The sequence below is a fragment of the Saccoglossus kowalevskii genome, chromosome 4, assembly GCF_978046115.1.
Source record: "Saccoglossus kowalevskii chromosome 4, keSacKowa6.1, whole genome shotgun sequence".
Lineage (NCBI taxonomy): Eukaryota > Metazoa > Hemichordata > Enteropneusta > Harrimaniidae > Saccoglossus > Saccoglossus kowalevskii.
This window is the reverse complement of record NC_140644.1, coordinates 28,329,564-28,348,418: the sequence shown is the minus strand read 5'-3', so window position 1 is coordinate 28,348,418 and position 18,855 is coordinate 28,329,564. Positions and strand designations below refer to the sequence as shown.

Sequence of the window (18,855 nt, the reverse complement as noted above, 5' to 3'; positions counted from 1 at the left end):
CTCCATACATGACATTTTGAGATTTGCTTTAAGTTATAAATACAAATATTCTAATGTTTCCAAATGATTTACATATAATGTAGACTTAGTGCTAATCCTAGCTGACACCCCACATACCACCTGTACCCGTACCCACACCCCACCCCAACCTGGATGGAAGTGTTTTACTGCCATTTAAGCATGAGACCCAGGTTCGTGGCCGCTTATATTCAAACCTATACTTCACAGTGAAGATGGAATTTCACTACCTACATGTTATATATTTTTTGAGTTAACTCTGTGTGTGAATTGTGTGAAAATATTTTTTTTTCTTAAACATGTGAAGTATATGTGTGATTTTCTTGAAAATAAGCTTTTTTGAGTTTTTTCACTCAAAACAGACGTACGGAAAACATACTAAATACAAAAAATACAGATGTTAAGAGTGTTTTTAGCTCCGCTGTCGACTTTGTCGAGCGGAGCTTATCATATGAGTGATTGTCCGTCGTCGTCGTCCGTGTCAATGTTTTACTTTTTCGACTTCTTCTTGAAAACTACAAGCCTGAATGCTTTGATACTTGGTGTATATGTACCTTGGGTAGACCTCTCTCAGATTTGTTCATTTCATGATGATATCTTCAATTCTCTAATTTTGGTGAATATTGTTGTCATTTTTAGTAAAAAGTGATATTTTCGACTTCTTGTTGAAAACCGCAAGTGAAATTGCTTTGATATTACATATATAGGTACTACATGTGAACCTCTCTCAGATTTGTTCATTTTGTAATGATATCTTTAATTCTCTAATTTTGGTGAATATTTTTGTCATTTTTGGTAAAAAGTGATATTTTCGACTTCTTGTTGAAAACCGCAAGTCCAATTGCTTTGATATTACATATATAGGTACTACATGTCGACCTCTCTCATATTTGTTCATTTTGTAATGATATCTTCAATTCTCTAATTTTGGTGAACATTTTTGTAATTTTTGGTAAAAAGTGATATTTTCGACTTCTTGTTGAAAACCGCAAGTCCAATTGCTTTGATATTACATATATAGGTACTACATGTAGTCCTCTCTCAGATTTGTTCATTTTGTAATGATATCTTTAATTCTCTAATTTCGGTGAATATTTTTGTAATTTTTGGTAAAAAGTGATATTTTCGACTTCTTGTTAAAAACCGCAAGTGCAATTGCTTTGATATTACATATATAGGTACTACATGTGGACCTCTCTCAGTTTTGTTCATTTTGTAATGATATCTTTAATTCTCTAATTTTGGTGAATATTTTTGTAATTTTTGGTAAAAAGTGATATTTTCGACTTCTTGTTGAAAACCGCAAGTCCAATTGCTTTGATATTACATATATAGGTACTACATGTCGACCTCTCTCAGATTTGTTCATTTTGTAATGATATCTTTAATTCTCTAATTTCGGTGAATATTTTTGTAATTTTTGGTAAAAAGTGATATTTTCGACTTCTTGTTGAAAACCGCAAGTCCAATTGCTTTGATATTACATATATAGGTACTACATGTGGACCTCTCTCAGATTTATTCATTTCATAATGATATCTTTAATTCTCTAATTTTGATGAATATTTTTGTCATTTTTGGTAAAAAGTGATATTTTCGACTTCTTGTTGAAAACTGCAAGTCCAATTGCTTTGATATATTATACATATAGGTACTACATGTGGACCTCTCTCAGATTTGTTCATTTTCTAATGATATCTTCTGTTCTTTAATTGCCATGTGCATTGCTAACAGCGGAGCTATCTCAGCCGACAGGCTGCTTGTTTTAGCATAAAAATGGAAAATTCTGAGAATGGGGAACGAACAAATTTGCTTGAATGTAACTTTTTATTTCAGTCTTACTTGGTAATTTATGGATATATTGTTTGAAGAAGTTGTCAAAAAAATTTATTGGTGAGTGAGAACTTGTGTTGATAAAATAATGTGCTTGTTACAACAATATCCAAGTTTTACTTCATCAATACTTGAGTGAGTATAAACTGTTTGCTTTAACAAAAGTACATTAGCTACTTGCGCTTAGTAGGTTACCATCCATAAATAAAGTTAATGTTTTCAATCCTCTATCCGAGATATGATTTTGATAGAGTGAATACTCTGCTTTGCTGCAGATGCAGAAAAACGCTTTACTTCTGTGCAACAGGTGGTTGGTTCTTAATTATCAAAGTTGTAATTTTTACTACAGTGGTGGTGCAACATACCGGTACTATGCATTTTTGTGTATTGTACTAAAATTTTGGTATTTGTACCAAATTAACATAATTTTAGTTATTTGCACAAAATTAACATTTTTGAAAACAAATTATAAATATGGGGTGGAAGTTGCAAAAGTTGACTTTGGTTACTTTAGGGCTAAAATTACTACTAATTATCTACAATAATTATCCCAACAATTTCAACCTTCAACACTTTTATTTTCCGTCATTCAACAAAATGACCTGCCAACGAAATACTTGTTTGGTGAAGTGATGTGCATGGATGGATTTTATGACTATTTCAAATTGGTGTCAACTGCCAATCAAAAATGCTCTCAATGAACCCTGAAATATGCATGATTTTGTGTTGAACCACAGCTTTCTAGTTAAAGCTTGTACATATTACCCACAATATTTTCTATATTAGAATTGCATATCAAATGGAGATTTGCTTTAGACTATAAAGGTCAGTTTACACATTAAGGCAGTTCTTGAGACATTGCACCAAGTAACGCAAGAAACATCTCAATGACTGTTACACAAGGCAATTATTAACTGTGGCAATGGGCAACTAGTTGTCGGGAAAACAGTCATAAAATTTTGTCAATCAAAATTGCCTGACCCATCTTAGACACACATATGTATTATACACAGGAGGGCACCTCATCAATTGCCTCGCGTAAACCAGCCTTCAGTGACACATCACTAATAGAGGTGTATAAGCTATGTGTTGTATATGTCTGCATTATTGAAAGCACATCTCAAATGAAGACGTGTGTACCATATTGCTTTATTAGAAACATATCGCCAATAAAGGGGTTTTGCTCTATTAGGAATACTTCTAATAGAGGCACATGTAATCCCAGAAAGATTTGATTTGTGTCTCTTTCATCTTCATGAGTATAGTGAATACATTTATCAGTTGTATTGATTTCACTCAAAGTTCCAGATCACATCACAGCCAGAATAGTGGGTCTCTTTTTTGCTACAGGCGACCACGTTCCTTTTTACACATGAATGGTTCGGTTGCAGTAGATTCTTTCTTTTCCAAAGTATGTACGGTAGTAAAAATGATCCGTTCATTTTGGTCGTAAATTTCCAACATCTCTTCTTGAGATTTAGAATTCGCAATTATTATGTGCAGTATTAGATCTATGATTTCAAGTCAATAGATACAGTTACAGAATGATAAGGTGATGACCTTTAGTTGTTCATGACAGATTTTATTTTTTCTACAATACAAGCCTACAAATGTATTCCACTCTTTGGCCGATGTTCTTGTAAGATAGGTTTACTGTTGACCCTTATCAACTTATGGCACCATTTACAGAATGATTTTGTATACCAGATAGTCTACTCCTTCCCTCATGAAATGTTGCTAAGAATTTACAAACCTTTGGATCAAAAACTAAAAGCAATATCCAAAATTGTGTGTATGGTGCAACATTAAGTGACAATTTTACAAAATGAGAAAATATTTGCAATAAAATTCGGGCAGGAAAAAATTTCGGCACTCAAAGGTTTAATCAATTCAATTTGATGAATTTCAACATTTCGTACCAGTAAGAATGATCAGACACAATTTTACTTGCATTGCATAACTTTTCCTAGTAGGTACCGGTAGGTGGTAATCATAAAACTATAAAAATACACAATAGATTTGCAATTTATTTCTCTATCTGCTGTTGACTTTGTCAAGTTTGATTGCGTTGATATTTAGTGTACATGTACCTTGGGTAGATCTCTTTTAGATTTGTTCAATTCTTGATATCTTTAATTTTAATAAATATTTTTGGTAAAAAGTGATATTTTCGACTTCTTGTTAAAAAACGTAAGTCTGATTGCTTCAATACTATACATATAGGTATCTCAGGTGGACCTTTCTCAGATTTGTTCATTTCATGATGATATTTTTGTCATTTTTGGTAAATAGTGATATTTCCAGTTTTTTGTTGAAAACCGCTGAGAAATCTTAGCTGAGACTGCTGCCTGTTTGGTGTCATCAATGAACAATAATAAAATGTAGTAAAAACACTTTTTTTCTTATTTATTGTTTTGATGTAGTTTATGCCAAATCAACAAAAGTAAATTATTTATGGACATGGAGTGAGGATATACAAATAAAATCAGATCTGATTAGGTTTACTAGGAAGTAAATTAAAAGCTGAACTTAAAACAAAGGTTCATTACCTTTTACATTTTAAGAAAATATTTTTTTTTCATTCTGTAAAGCTGTTAATCTAGTAATGCCTTCACTACATTCAATGTCAGTGTTATATTTGGGTAAAGATAACAAAACAAAACAGCCTTGGCATTTACCATTTCATTATAGGTGTGGTAGCTATAATTAGTGTGCTCTAAATCATCTGTTGCATTTTTTTTCATTAAATTGCATTTTTTTTACATGTAGAGGTAATCTGCTTGTTTTTAGTAATTTTGTTCAGCCCCTCTGTTTATGTAACGTCTTCCCCCGTTTCCTAATGGTTGAACCCAAACAACAGCCTGTTTCTTCTGATCTATTACATAACGTATCTAGTGATTAGAGGGATGCACCCAAGATGGTTGTACTCTGCATTGTACCTGTTCCTTTGTGCTCTACCTTTCAAAGAATAATACCATGACTGGCTGATTTGCATAACATGGATTGATCGTTGACGCATTAATAGGGACTACACAGTATGCAATACAACTGTGTTTACAAATTAGTTTGTTTTATCTTTTTTTCACCTGATTAATACATTCTGTACATGCCTAAGTTATCAAGGCCTGTCAGCAGCAGGAGTTGTTTACTCAATGGCCTGTTGGACTGTTTATCTCAGCTGACATGCCTACATGAAGTGGTATTTGTGGTTTACCTGCAGTCCATGCTAGGAATAGGATTTAAAAAAACTGCTATCCTTGTGTGTGTTTTATGAAAGACCTTGAAAACTTGAAATGCTACAATGTACAGTCCACAAGATGTACGTGGTTTTGACGCCTTGGAACCAGTGATTGAGCTGCAGTGTTCGTCAACTGATTTCCAACGGTAAGTGCTTGACCTCTTTGTGTTATTGTTTTTCTCATGGTCGGCCATTGGCCATTAATATCATTGCCAGCGTATTTCAGTCATTTGTTTGTCATGGCTTCCGGTTGAACTTGAATTGCCTCTGCTGTCGTCACTGTTATCTGTACTAGTGGGGTTGACGTCTTCCTTTTAATACTGATAACATTTCCTGTCCTGCCAAGTGAATGACCTCAAAACTGATGATTTACCTGAAATAAACAAAAATATAATAAGACTGTAATCAATTATGCTTGATCTGTGATTGAACTGACCTCATGTAGTCAGTCTATATCTAGTATTGATTTGAATCAGAAAACAATAAAACAGACGCCCTTATCTGGCATGCTGCTAATTAGATATTTTGTATTGAGAGACCAGTGACCATTACTAAGGTGCCAATGCATAAATAAAAAAGACATCATCACCCCATTGACGGTTACAGTGTGGGTCTTGATGTAATCTATGAATAGTGTAGACAGGATGTTTTACAGATAGTTCTAATACATTGCTGTTGGAGTTGACAGTTTACTGGTTCAATACGAGGGACAAATCTTAATAAATGCCATGAGGCAAATTGTGAAATTTTATACAGTAAACATTCATTAGAATTTATCATTGACCCTTGACCTGACGTTAAATTATAAAATTTTGTTTGTTTTTCAGTATTTTCTGATATCAAACAATAGAGGTTGTTGTATAATAATTTTTTGAAAACTATAATTTTTCTGCCACAATTTTAGTGCGATGTTTCCAATTTTTATAAATTTCTATAATTTCTTTGATAATTTTGGAATTTATTTGAATTATTTCACATCGGCTAAGTGTCTTGATCAAGGTTTTTGATAAAATATTGAAAAATGATGCGGCTTTTATATTTGACTGTTGACAAGCTTAGTAATCTTGTACATGTATACTGTGAATGCAGTAAATATTCACTGGTTTTGAATTTCGTTATTTTAGTTGGTAAGTATATTAAAGTGCTAAATTAAATCCACATGAACTTTAGAATACCAATAGAACTCATTTGTTGCCAAGTTTGTGAACTTAAACCCAAGTCAATTTGTTATTGTAAAACCAAATGTCAGTGAAAATAAATGGATTTACAGGACTGTGCAAGAAAACTATAGTTGTAGAGTATGACGATAGCTAGTCTTGGTTGTGTAGAATTATAAATTTTATTAATAGAAACCAGGATATTTATCGCCATGCAAGAATTATCAAGGTGGTAGGCAAGTAGTCTTGCATACTAAATGTTGCATGCTTTTGTGTTGAATGATTGGTTTTGGAAGTATTTTAATTTGCATAATAATCAAAATAATGTACAGATTTGTCGAATATCTGACATCTTCTTTGATGTGTTCTGATGAATCAAATATTTTTATTCATGATGATAACAATGTATAGTACCATTCAATATTTACATGTGTACGCAAAAATCACAATATTAAAAAAAACAAAAAACATTTTTTGTTGGCCAATAGCAATGCGATGGCTTGGGTCATTGTTAATTGTCATTGCTAAAACCTGTACATACAGCGTAATAAAGCTAGAACTCATTCATGAGATGTATCATCCTTAGTTAACATTTGTCTGATGTAAAACTATGATATAAAATTTATGGCACATTCAAAGTTGACTTATATCGGTAATATGTCAAAAATGTTTGCCCATATTAAGAAACCTATGCATACAGTAAATGAGTTAGTGCAAACTATAATTTTGAGTAGTCTAAGCAGATTTCATCTTTTAAGAAGTCCTAGAGCAGACTCGGTGTGAACAGCTCACTCAAACAAAACTTGTATCTCCAGAAAAGAATGGAGGTCCTTGACATCTCATACTCAAATTAGAAAAAAATAATATAAAAATTGGAAATAATATGGGATTTGTGCTAGATACTCAGTTAAAAAAAGTAGTATTTTTTAAGGGAGTGCTTAGTCGAGTACCCCGTTCAAAAAAATATCCAAAAGACAATTATTGTTCACCATGTGTTTTTTTAAGGAAAATAAAATTGCGATAATAGAGCAAATATCATTACAGTATTCCCATATAAAAAGTACAAAACTAAAAATTACATCTGTTTTGTGCAGGATTTATGTGTCTTTAGACATACCTCTTTCATTTGCATAAGCACTTGTGCTTCTAATAGAGCCAATACAGTTTCTCTTAACGAAATTGTTTTTTAGCTCCGCTGTCGACTTTGTCGAGTGGAGCTTATCATATGAGTGATTGTCCGTCGTCGTCCGTGTCAATGTTTTACTTTTTCGACTTCTTCTTGAAAACAACAAGCCTGAATGCTTTGATACTTGGTGTATATGTACCTTGGGTAGACCTCTCCCAGATTTGTTCATTTTGTAATGATATCTTTAATTCTCTAATGTTGGTGAATATTTTTGTAATTTTTGGTAAAAAGTGATATTTTCGACTTCTTGTTGAAAACCGCAAGTCCAATTGCTTTGATATTACATATATAGGTACTACATGTGGACCTCTTTCAGATTTGTTCATTTTGTAATGATATCTTTAATTCTCTAATTTTGGTGAATATTTTTGTCATTTTTGGTAAAAAGTGATATTTTCGACTTCTTGTTGAAAACCGCAAGTCCAATTGCTTTGATATTACATATATAGGTACTACATGTGGACCTCTCTCAGATTTGTTCATTTCATGATGATATCTTTAATTCTCTAATTTTGATGAATATTTTTGTAATTTTTGGTAAAAAGTGATATTTTCGACTTATTGTTGAAAACCGCAAGTCCAATTGCTTTGATATATTATACATATAGGTACTACATGTGGACCTCTCTCAGATTTGTTCATTTTCTAATGATATCTTCTGTTCTTTAATTGCCATGTGCATTGCTAACAGCGGAGCTATCTCAGCCGACAGGCTGCTTGTTTTTGGACTTGTAAGATGTGCAGTTTAAATTTGCAAGATTGAATAAGGAGCTATTATACAAACTATCCCTTGGGAAGTATTTTCACTGAAGATGTGCATCTGATGGAGCAATTCATGTACACAAAATTCACTGATCGTGGGAGAAAATACAACTAAATGGATGTTTCTTTCACTTGTGAGCAAGATTGAATGACCTATTATTGTAGCAACCGTCCCTAGGGGAACTGTTTTCAAGTTGTAACTAAAGTGATACATATTAAAAGTTAAAACAAACAATTAGACTGCTTAGTTGTGAGGTGTAGTGCTATTAAATCTCATTATGTCTGTACCAAAGATCTTCAATAAATTGTCTGCTCGGCATATGTCCTTAAGTATCTTCTAAAACCGTAAAAATTCCTGCGATGTTCGTTGCTTTAATTAAATGTTTTAATTTATCACTTATTGAAAGAATTTAATTTATTGGTGTGTACTTGTTCTGAATTCTGTGATTGGTTGTCAATGACCTAATCATTTGAGTTTAACCAATCAGCTGTAACCATGTAAATACAGTACAGTTGGGGAGTGTAACTTAACTTCCAAGCTACTGGTAGCTATCATACCTGACCAATTATTATTTAATTTTAAAAACTGGAATTTTCCGTATTTGATTTATTTGTAGCACATGCAAATAACAAAGGTACCGACATGTCCATGGTCAAAATAATATTTTTAATGATTCTTTGGTTGTGCTTCTATTGAGTTGGGCAAATATGGCCTTCAGTGTTCAACATTTGTCAATGGCATGGGGATCATATTGACACTGTATGTTAATGAGGCTCTATTTTTATTGTTTTGACATCATCAACTATGGAGTACATATACTGTATACTACTTGGTGACATCATCAACTATGCAGTACAGATACTGTATACTACTTGGTGACATCATCAACTATGCAGTACAGATACTGTATACTACTTGGTGACATCATCAACTATGGAGTACAGATACTGTATACTACTTGGTGACATCATCAACTATGCAGTACAGATACTGTATACTACTTGGTGACATCATCAACTATGCAGTACAGATACTGTATACTACTTGGTGACATCATCAACTATGCAGTACAGATACTGTATACTACTTGGTGACATCATCAACTATGCAGTACAGATACTGTATACTACTTGGTGACATCATCAACCATGGAGTACAGATACTGTATACTACTTGGTGACATCATCAACTATGCAGTACAGATACTGTATACTACTTGGTGACATCATCAACTATGCAGTACAGATACTGTATACTACTTGGTGACATCATCAACTATGCAGTACAGATACTGTATACTACTTGGTAGTATTGTTTGTACTTTCAGGATATTGTCCTGACATACATAAAAGGATATTGCTTTGTAATACGATTGTTATCTAGTGTGGTAATTCTGTTGAAGTAGTGGTTATAGCCAAGGTCAAGTAAAATAGTTGGAAGTGGTTTTTAAGATTGTTTTTTCCTCCAATTTTCAAGAACACACAATTACACAGAAATTTTCTAATTCCACTAGTGTAACCTAGACGACTAACTTCCAAATGTTTATTTACTTCCTGTTCCTTCTTCTGTTCTTCATACACTAAAGTCAACTTTTTCCACTTATTTATCAAAGAGTTACCGTAGTGACCTTAAGTATAAATTATATATGATTTATCTGGATGTTGATTTCAACTTTTCCGTGATGGCGGAATGTTTGAAGGTGTTAATAAAATTTATGATACATATACAGTGTATACCATATGTCAAATATTGGTTGCTGAGCATGCCACAAATACCTTATTGTAAACAGGACATGTAATAAAATCAAAAGAAGATGGACATTTTCCCCTCTTCCTGCATTTTATAAAGACAAGTTTTACTTTGATATAAAGAGTCATTCACGTCTTTCTCTCATCATTTTAATTAAGTCTAGTTTTCATCCAGAGGGTAAAGAAACAGCGAGCCAAGATTCCAAAAGATCATGGTCGAATTTCTTTTTAATATTGCAGTAACATTAGTGAAAACAATTTGCCTCAAGTGAAGATTTGTTTACATTTTTAATTAATATAACTCTTGTCAACAATTACGGTAATAACTGTTGGTTAGATGTTGTTTATATAAGTATGCATGAACATCTTAAAAAAAACAACGTACGTGTGTGGTATTTCTGATCTGAACTAGTGCAGGTAGTTGTGCAAGCATTTGCATAATAATAATATCTAATTTGCATACATATTTTGTAACAATAACAGAATTACTATATCAACAATCTGTCATGTTTCATGAAAATTTAAGAATGACATTCCAGTGATCAAGCTTGGTGTTCAGAAGGTTTAGTGAGAACATATAACTTGATTTGAACTTTTAGCTCTTCTCATCTAGTCAGTGTGCAATTTCATCATACAAATAGGAATTTTGTGAATTTTGTGAATGTATGGATGAGTAACATAAGTGACGCTACGGAGCAAATGAGGCTGCGATGGGGAAAAGGCAGTTCTTTCTTCATAGAAGATAAGTAATTATTAAAGAGATCAAAGTACAAAGCAAGGATCAAAAACAAGAATGTCTGGTGCAACTACTAAACAATCACTTGAGAAAATCTTATGAAGGTTTTTTTCTCAATCCTTGTGTAAATACTTTCCTTAGATACCTGAATACTGGTATGTGTATCGTAGTACCGTCAATTGTGGATTGAGGTGAATCACCTTTGAAAAAAAAAAATTCTGAATACCAATGATTTGAGATAATGCTTTGTTATATACCTGTGCATGCACACACGTTGTGTGTGTGTTTTTAATGGTGGTATTTTAAATGTCAGGTTGCATTCCTGTACTTTTTAAGTGCAGGCAAGTTGTTGATTTGGGAAAACATTGAAAGGATTCAATTGTTTTTAAAAACCACTGTTTGGATAATGGGTGGGGTTTTAAATTCACATTCTCCTCATTGAGCCAATAAAGCAAATGTTCATCCATTATTTTGATCAATTGTCATTTAAATTTAACACATTTTTGAATTAGCAAATTAAAAACAATGAATAATTAAGTTCTCTGCAAGATAATTCATACCGTCACAGTGAAACTTGAAATAGCTACATTTACATGACATTTTATCAAATTTGACTCGATGCAAGAATTAACAAAATCTTAAAAGTGCAAATAATCTCATTTTGTGATTGTACTTTATTATAAATTAGTGAAATCTTGGATTAGTGAAATTATGGATTAGCTAAATTAGCATACTCACTAAAAATGCATGTTTTACAGTATCTTTTGTATAGATTATGATAACATCTGGTCATCCAGGTTTATTTTAAATGATGAAGACACTGTAGTTGTATAACACTTTTTCTTTGCATGTTATTGATACAGTTAAATGTGTAGAGAAACTTAACCCTTATGATATCAAATGTTCCACCCCTATACGTAGTTTCATCCAATAATTCATACACAGTACAATACATGTTGTATGTATTTGTATCTGTAATTAAATTGTGCCATATTTTATTTTGTTTACTACGTATGAATTCATTTTTGGTGTTGGAGGGGTTTATCCTCGCTTGCTAGGGTCAACGATCTAACACTGTTTATCTCACCACTTAATATGAGCATTACAATCGCCAGTATAAATCGAGATACCTTTGGGGATTCATTGACAATAAACCTTCGTATTCTAATTTTTTTGGTTTCCTCCTCTTTTATCGAACCTGGTAAAAAAACAAATATTTGTTTTGTCCCCATTTGCACGTGCAGTTCACAACTTCCTGTTACGTTTACATATTTGGTGCATGAGTTCGGTAATTGGCTGTCTGCTTTATAAAGAAATGGTACAGTCCACTATTGTTTAGTATTGTCTGTCCGGATCGTCACTCCGAGACCTTTAGTGACTTGAGGCAGTGTCCCCACGACTCGAAAGTTATACAGCTTCAACATAAACAAGTTTACTGAACTGACACAGGATTGTAAGATCTTACCCCACAGCCGAATTTTATAAACAAGTTTGTTTTAAAAAGGATAAACTGAAGACGTTTGGCATGTACAACCATTAAAATGGTTCTTGATACATGTACGGAAGACAAAGTGGAGAACTCTCTCCCTGTTGTTTTTTTCGCCAACATGCCCTGTTATAAGAAAAGGTAGGCATATTCTATCTATTGTGGTTATCGGTATCGTTGTAGTGCTACTGTTGTTGTTTGTTAAACATAATCCTTGTACGGCTGTGTGTTTATGTGGTTAATAAGTAACTCGCTGCCACTAACATTGTATCCATGTTTTTGTTTTATGCCTCAAACTGGTCATTCTTTCTGTGACTTAACAAGTACCAGTAGTTATTATTTTTAATAGATTTGTCTTTGCATGAACTTGTTTTGGTTTTTAGCAGAGATTGAAAAACTTTGGTCAGCTAGCTCATGAAGGATGTACATGTACCGCTACTTCCTTGATTACCGGTAATATCAGTCTTACAATCATTTCATATGATTTGGGATTTTTGGTCAGCATAATTGTGAATTGTTTATAATTATAACTAATATACATAACTAGTTCAGTTTTGTTATCATTTTTGAAGTGGTAGTCATCAAAATGTAACCAGTCCTTGTTGTTTATCTACGTGATTGTAACACTTTATGGCCATACATGTATGTTGTAGTTAATACAAGTTCATGCATTGTGTATTGTATAATGGGTTGATAATTTCTGGCATTATGGTTTCTTTAATCAACTGGCAGATTTCCAAAACCTGTTCATGACCATGCAAATTAATTGTTACATGCTGGCTCCACTACATGTATGGTCTCACAAAGTACAATACAATTCATTCACCAAGCTTGCATTGTTTTTGTTTTGGCCAGCCCTTTCTCTTGCTACCTGCCTCTATATCTGATATCTACATTGCACACATTCACTTACTTAGAACATTCTGGGGGCTGATCAGATGTCTCAATAGAAATCTTAAACTTTTGTCTACATGGACTCGTCACTGGGTTCACCATCCCGCTACTATGCATTGTTTACTTCAATGCATTTCAGTCCATATTACAGTTCTCTGTTTAATCATGTTAAAGGTATTTGTTATATAAAAAAAACTCAGCTCGCTAATCCTGTATCACATTACCGGGTAGCCAGTCTCCTATTTCTCAAAAACATCTGAGTATTTTGTCATTTTCCATTATGAGAATTTAGCGGCTTTCTCCCCTCAAAGTAACGGATTTGAAGAGTCGTGTAGGTTGATGTGTAGGAATGTCTCGCATTCATGGGTGTCACTTTTCTTTTCTTCACATTTCTAACATGTCACAACACTTACCTGGAAAATCTGCATTCCGATTGTAATATTAAACAAATTCTTGAAGATCATCCGTGATAAGGACAATATAAAATGCAGTGTTTTTGCAGTGTTTGTGGTGTTTGCGGTGTTTTTCTCACTTGTGGTAGTTGACCCATGTTATTCGCAATCCGAATTCACAATTTTGTTGAATCAGCCTAGTTTGAATTGAATACTAACTGAAAATCTCAGCTTAAAGTTTCTTCTCTCCAAAACAGAAAAACACAGATGTAAACAACAATGAAATCTCTATTATAGAGAACACGTACTGTTGCTCCTAAAGTTAATATTTATTGGCTGTTGAAAATCTGACTATTAAGACTACAGACTATTGTTACTTTCTTCTTGATTGATAACATTAAGGTCAGTGACCACTGGATCTTACAAGAACTTATTTCGTGTTTCATATCACTGGAGGTGTTTCCATGACAACATTGCACCAATTATATCAATCAATCAATATCACCAATTAAAAAAGGGTGGTCATTATTCCATCTTGTATCAGAGATTTTAACCGACATATAATATATAATATGATTGGGGGAATGACAGGTGTTTTGATAATGTTGACATTTACCGATATGATTATGGTGACCTAACAGCCTGGTCACCAACTACCATAGTTTCTCATACAGCATGACAATTAATAGTGAATCATTTTGGGGTTTAAAACTTCACTTCATATAATATTTTCTCTAATTAGCACAGTGACTTGCGCAAATGCCATAGGTGTGTTTATTATATGACCACTGTATAATAAATGCAATTTTTGTTTCAATCAATATGGTCATCAATTACAGATGCACTTCTAATAGAGCAAATATGGTGTGCTATTTAACATTATGTACTTGTCACAGTAGCCATGATGCACACTGTATTGATTAAAAATAAATAAATAAGATAAATACAAGTACGTAGGTTATATTAGCTATGTCACATCCACTTCTATTGCGGTTGTTGACGTTTGTACGATGCACCAACTCAGTTTAAGCTGAATACAGGAAAGACACCTGGTGACCTCAAAATCCATGTAGACCAACGTAGTTATGAATCATCAGTAGTCAAACAAGATCGGTTGGTCTGATAATGATATATATTTAGCAGACTGACCTATGTTGCCTCATTTTATCAAGATAAATTGATTTGGATATCTGTTAGACACTAAGACAAATTGTGATTGAGTTTTAGTCAAGCTGTCCTATCTTCTGTTGCATAAGTTTGTGTTTGAAAAAAAAAAATGAGAAAATATTTTGTTTGTCTGTGAAAAAAAAAGTTTATATATTCCCGCCATTCTGAATCTTTCTTTGAAAAGAAAAAAGTTTTCATTATTTACTGGTATACCCGAATAGATTTGCACAGTGGTCATATGGTTGCCATAGAAACCTTTGGATGGATAGATCGCAATAGTTGTTTTGAACAAATCGATAACTTGTCAGTTCCGCTATAGTGGTCTTGTCAGATCAGGTGAACTGGGGAGAAGTAAAAAGAACCCTATTCATCTTGATACTTTGAGAATGAGCATTAAATAAAAATGTTGTGTTTACTCGATAGTTTGGATTGTGTGTCAGTTAACACCCTCAGACTACCTACACGTACTCTTTCACTTTGCCAGGTGAACCAAACGATAAGCACTATTCTGATTCCAGGGCCTGGTGCTTTGCAGCCAATAAAAACAGTTGCTGGATTGCATGCAAATTACTGAGCCCTGCCAGCTGATTAATTCTCCAGCACACACGCCTGTCAAAGTATTTTGTTTAATGAACCTCAAGGTGTTTGGAGTATATAGCTCTGCGCTGAGGTGCTGGACCCGGGGAAAGGGGACATATTTCCTTTTCAGCTGAGCATGACTGTAAGAAAAGCTTAATCTTGGTGGAATGTTTGCTGTGGTTTGCTCTGTGTCTGGCTGATGTGACGTGAGTCTTATGAAATTGGGGGTATCAAGTTTTGGCAGGCGGTATGCATACTTTAAAACCGTGACAGGCAGCTATATACTTCATATCCTTCTGTGAACATTGGACTGAGTGCTGGCTACTCTACCACTCGCTCGGTCAGCAAGTTGCCGAAGCACTTAATTTGCAGATACGGATACTATACACAGCAATTTTTTTTATTGTTGTGAACCAAAACATTTTGTGTCTTCGCCTGTTGCTTACATTTCACAGTCACCATGCCAGTGAAATACCATAATGTGAGGAATAGCGGTGTTTCCTCGAAAGTCGGTGGAAAGACACGAACCATGAAGTCCGGTTACGTGCGAAACTTAGTCGCAAAGGTGAACGCAGCTGACAAAAAACCTGTGAGGTCTACATCATTTAGGAAATCTACTGCTAAGAAGCTGAGGTATGTTTGTGAATGTCTTGCATATTGGATGTCTTAAAATACCTTTATGGTATTTCAGGGTTACGTAAACTGTTTGGGTTTCAGTATTAAAATGAAATGACTGTGTTGAAATCGTTCCATCAGTTATTTCCTGATGAACAGTTTGATTCATTTTGTCTCGCATCTTGTTGAAACACATTTTGGTTAAAGTGTCTCAAAGTATAGTATTTGTTTGTTGAATATTTCCTCTACTGAGTTTCCAATTGCCTTCCATTGAATTTTGAGGGAGCTGTCACGTTTTCATGTGTTTTTGTGTATCTCAGTCTTTTTTGAAGTCCAGTAGGTTTATTGTATACGTCTGAAATGATCTCATTGCCAATTGAACTTTAGCCCTGATAAAATGAAAACAAGCTCGTATTAAAAGAATTTATATCGTGTCATATATCACCATGACATATGTGTTTGTAAGGTTATCAAATTCAAATTCTTCCAACTTTTTGTTTATTGTACTTGTAGTGAGATTGAAATCCTGCCAGCTCTGTGTTTAGAAACAATTCATGTAATTGTTTGAAAATTTTCAAATTATGTACATCGAGTTACTGGAATTTTCGCAACACAATACAGAGCATGTTTAGACTTATACATGTCTGTCAAATGCCGCCATCCATTGGTTGTCCGGCTTAGTGCCTGTCTTTTATCAGTTTTAATAATTATTGAGCCATGCTTGATTAGCCATGTCTTGGTACCTAAATTGTCATCTTTCACACAACTACACTGTGGAGGAAAATAGAATACCCATTCATTGAGTAAATTTGGAAAGGAATTTTAATCTCTAACAAATTAAGATGAATTAAAGGGAAAGAATTTAACTTTTTGTTTGCCCACTTGGATAGGGGATGGTCGCTATGGTGATTCTACATCTAAGGGATGTCAACGTTACGGGAGGTGCAAGTCTGCTTACAATGATATCTAATTTATACAAGTGGACTCTCCTTGCTTGATTATTTACATAAAAAGTTGAGGTCCCTGAAACACACTGGTCTTTAAGTGTTCAGAAGTTGACAGTTCTTGAAAAACAATTGAACATTCTTGTTGATGAATGCTACATTTATAGTATGCCTCTGTCATGTTAAACCCCCACACTTGATAACTTACGCTATAGTGGCTCTTGAAGATAGTAGTTTTAAAAGCTTTTTTTCATACACTCTACTTTAAGGCACCTGCGACTAGGTGTTTTCTTTAGCTTTTTCGATGACTCCATGAATAGCCACAATAGCTTGTATATTATAGGTGGTTTCACCTATGAGGCGTGGTGACGCTAGGAGCCGCTTGTCAGGGCTGATGGTGTTGCAGACATGATACCTTTGCTTTTTATAACTGTACATTGTTTTTGTTGTAAGGTAGGAGGTACGATTCAATTTCCGCAAACAGCGTTAAGTGTCATGGGGTATAAAGTTGATACTGTACGTTCACAGGTGTTGTTCTCATCGGCATTGTTGTTGTTTCGCGGCTTCCATGATGGATCCGTTTTAGACCTCCCCCGTTTACTTTTATTATATGGATAATGTGTTTATTTTCACCAGTGCCATTTTATAAATGTTATCGTAAGCTACTTATTTGGTTTATTTATTCAATGGATGGACACCTAATCCGAATCATTAGCATCGGGTACTTCATATTATCACCTTAAAAATCTGGTGTTCCTTACTTTTGTAACAAACCCAGTAGTACTTGCAAACTACTTCTATTTTGAATTGGAATGTTGTCTTCGGGAATAGGACTAGGGGAGTTATTATTCTACAGGTGATGGACTGACTGCAAGTTAAATCAAATCACTTGGTCTTCATTCCATATGATTACAATTTGATGTGCTTGGTAGTTATAGCTGCCATTTTTTTTTTATTGTTACATGCATTTTTGTTTTTTATGACTATTTTTTTTTTTTTCGGTTTTACTTCTTTGCTAAAAAAATATAAAAATTAAAAACAAATTTGAGTTTATACCTACATCGGATTTTATTTGATTTGTGCCTAATGTGACAATCTTTTACTAATATTTTACGATAATTTAAAATTTTCACACTATTTAATTAAATAATAATTTTTCAGTTCTGACAAACATTTATTTACTTAATTTTATGTGTTCATGTAAAAATCTAAGAAATCATGTTTTGCCAACAATAAAACTGGCTTCATCATGTTTGGGGTGATTATCTGTGTTTGTATTGAGTGGTAAAGATTTGGTGTGTAATAGGATTTCAGCTTAGGTTGATTTCAGTATTGATTGGGTTACAACAGGCCATGTGTATGGATTTCTGAAACTGTCAATTTGCAAGTCTAAGGGGCTGGTAGATTTTCAGGTTACTAAACATGTAGCTGTGACATAATTGAACTTGATATGTGATGATATTTCAAGGTTGGGCTGCTTAGGCAACCATATGCCTATATGCCCACTTCATTTTAACACCCATCATGTTTAGAAGTCAACTCAAGACACCTCGACAAACAGTTTCGGGAAGAGAAAAATTAAACTGTCGACAAAATGTTGGAATAACAGCCAACCTTTATTTTGATACTTACAGTAGTTGCTCCGGAACAGGTTACATGTGTGGTCTTTTGTAGCTACAACGCAGCTAGATATCTGATCCCCAGCTTCATTTTAGAATTGCTGTAAGCTTGTTTTAAGGTCAGAATGCTAGCTCTGTGAATTAGCGTATCTTTCAACAAGTGTCATTTTTCTGTGTGTATGTGGATAATCTTGCTTCAAATTCAGAACACTACAGTGCTCTGCATATTGGATACTGACAATTTTGTGAATTTCTCAAATCAGTGAAAATCGTGAAATGTGGAATAGCTAATTCTGTTCTTTTCATCTTATCACTTACGGAGAGTGATTCATCGGAATTCTAGCTGACACATGAGGGGGATAGTTTTTGAATTTTTTTGTTTATTTTCATTACATCTTCAAAGAAACTGACATAAACTGACCTCATTCAGGGAGCGTGACCTCAGGTTTTCTACTGACTTCAAAAGATTGCATATTTCTC

The 18,855-nt window shown here is 33.8% G+C and overlaps 1 protein-coding gene across 5 annotated transcripts in view; it reads left to right on the top strand.

Annotated features, from left to right (window-relative positions):
- LOC102807114 (uncharacterized) overlaps positions 1-18,855 on the top strand; it is a 101,388-nt gene that overhangs the window by 45,168 nt on the left and 37,365 nt on the right. Inside the window, exon 1 of one of the 5 annotated variants that reach the window (XM_078012578.2) lies at positions 4,995-5,235. The exons of 2 other annotated variants lie outside the window; for them this stretch is intronic. In XM_078012578.2, the coding sequence (XP_077868704.2) occupies positions 5,153-5,235 (83 nt within the window). In that variant the 5' untranslated portion in view covers positions 4,995-5,152. Of the gene's footprint in view, positions 1-4,994; positions 5,236-12,008; positions 12,307-15,384; positions 15,831-18,855 lie in introns of those variants that run through there. 2 more of the 5 variants (XM_078012577.2, XM_078012576.2) reach the window with 2 other exon arrangements.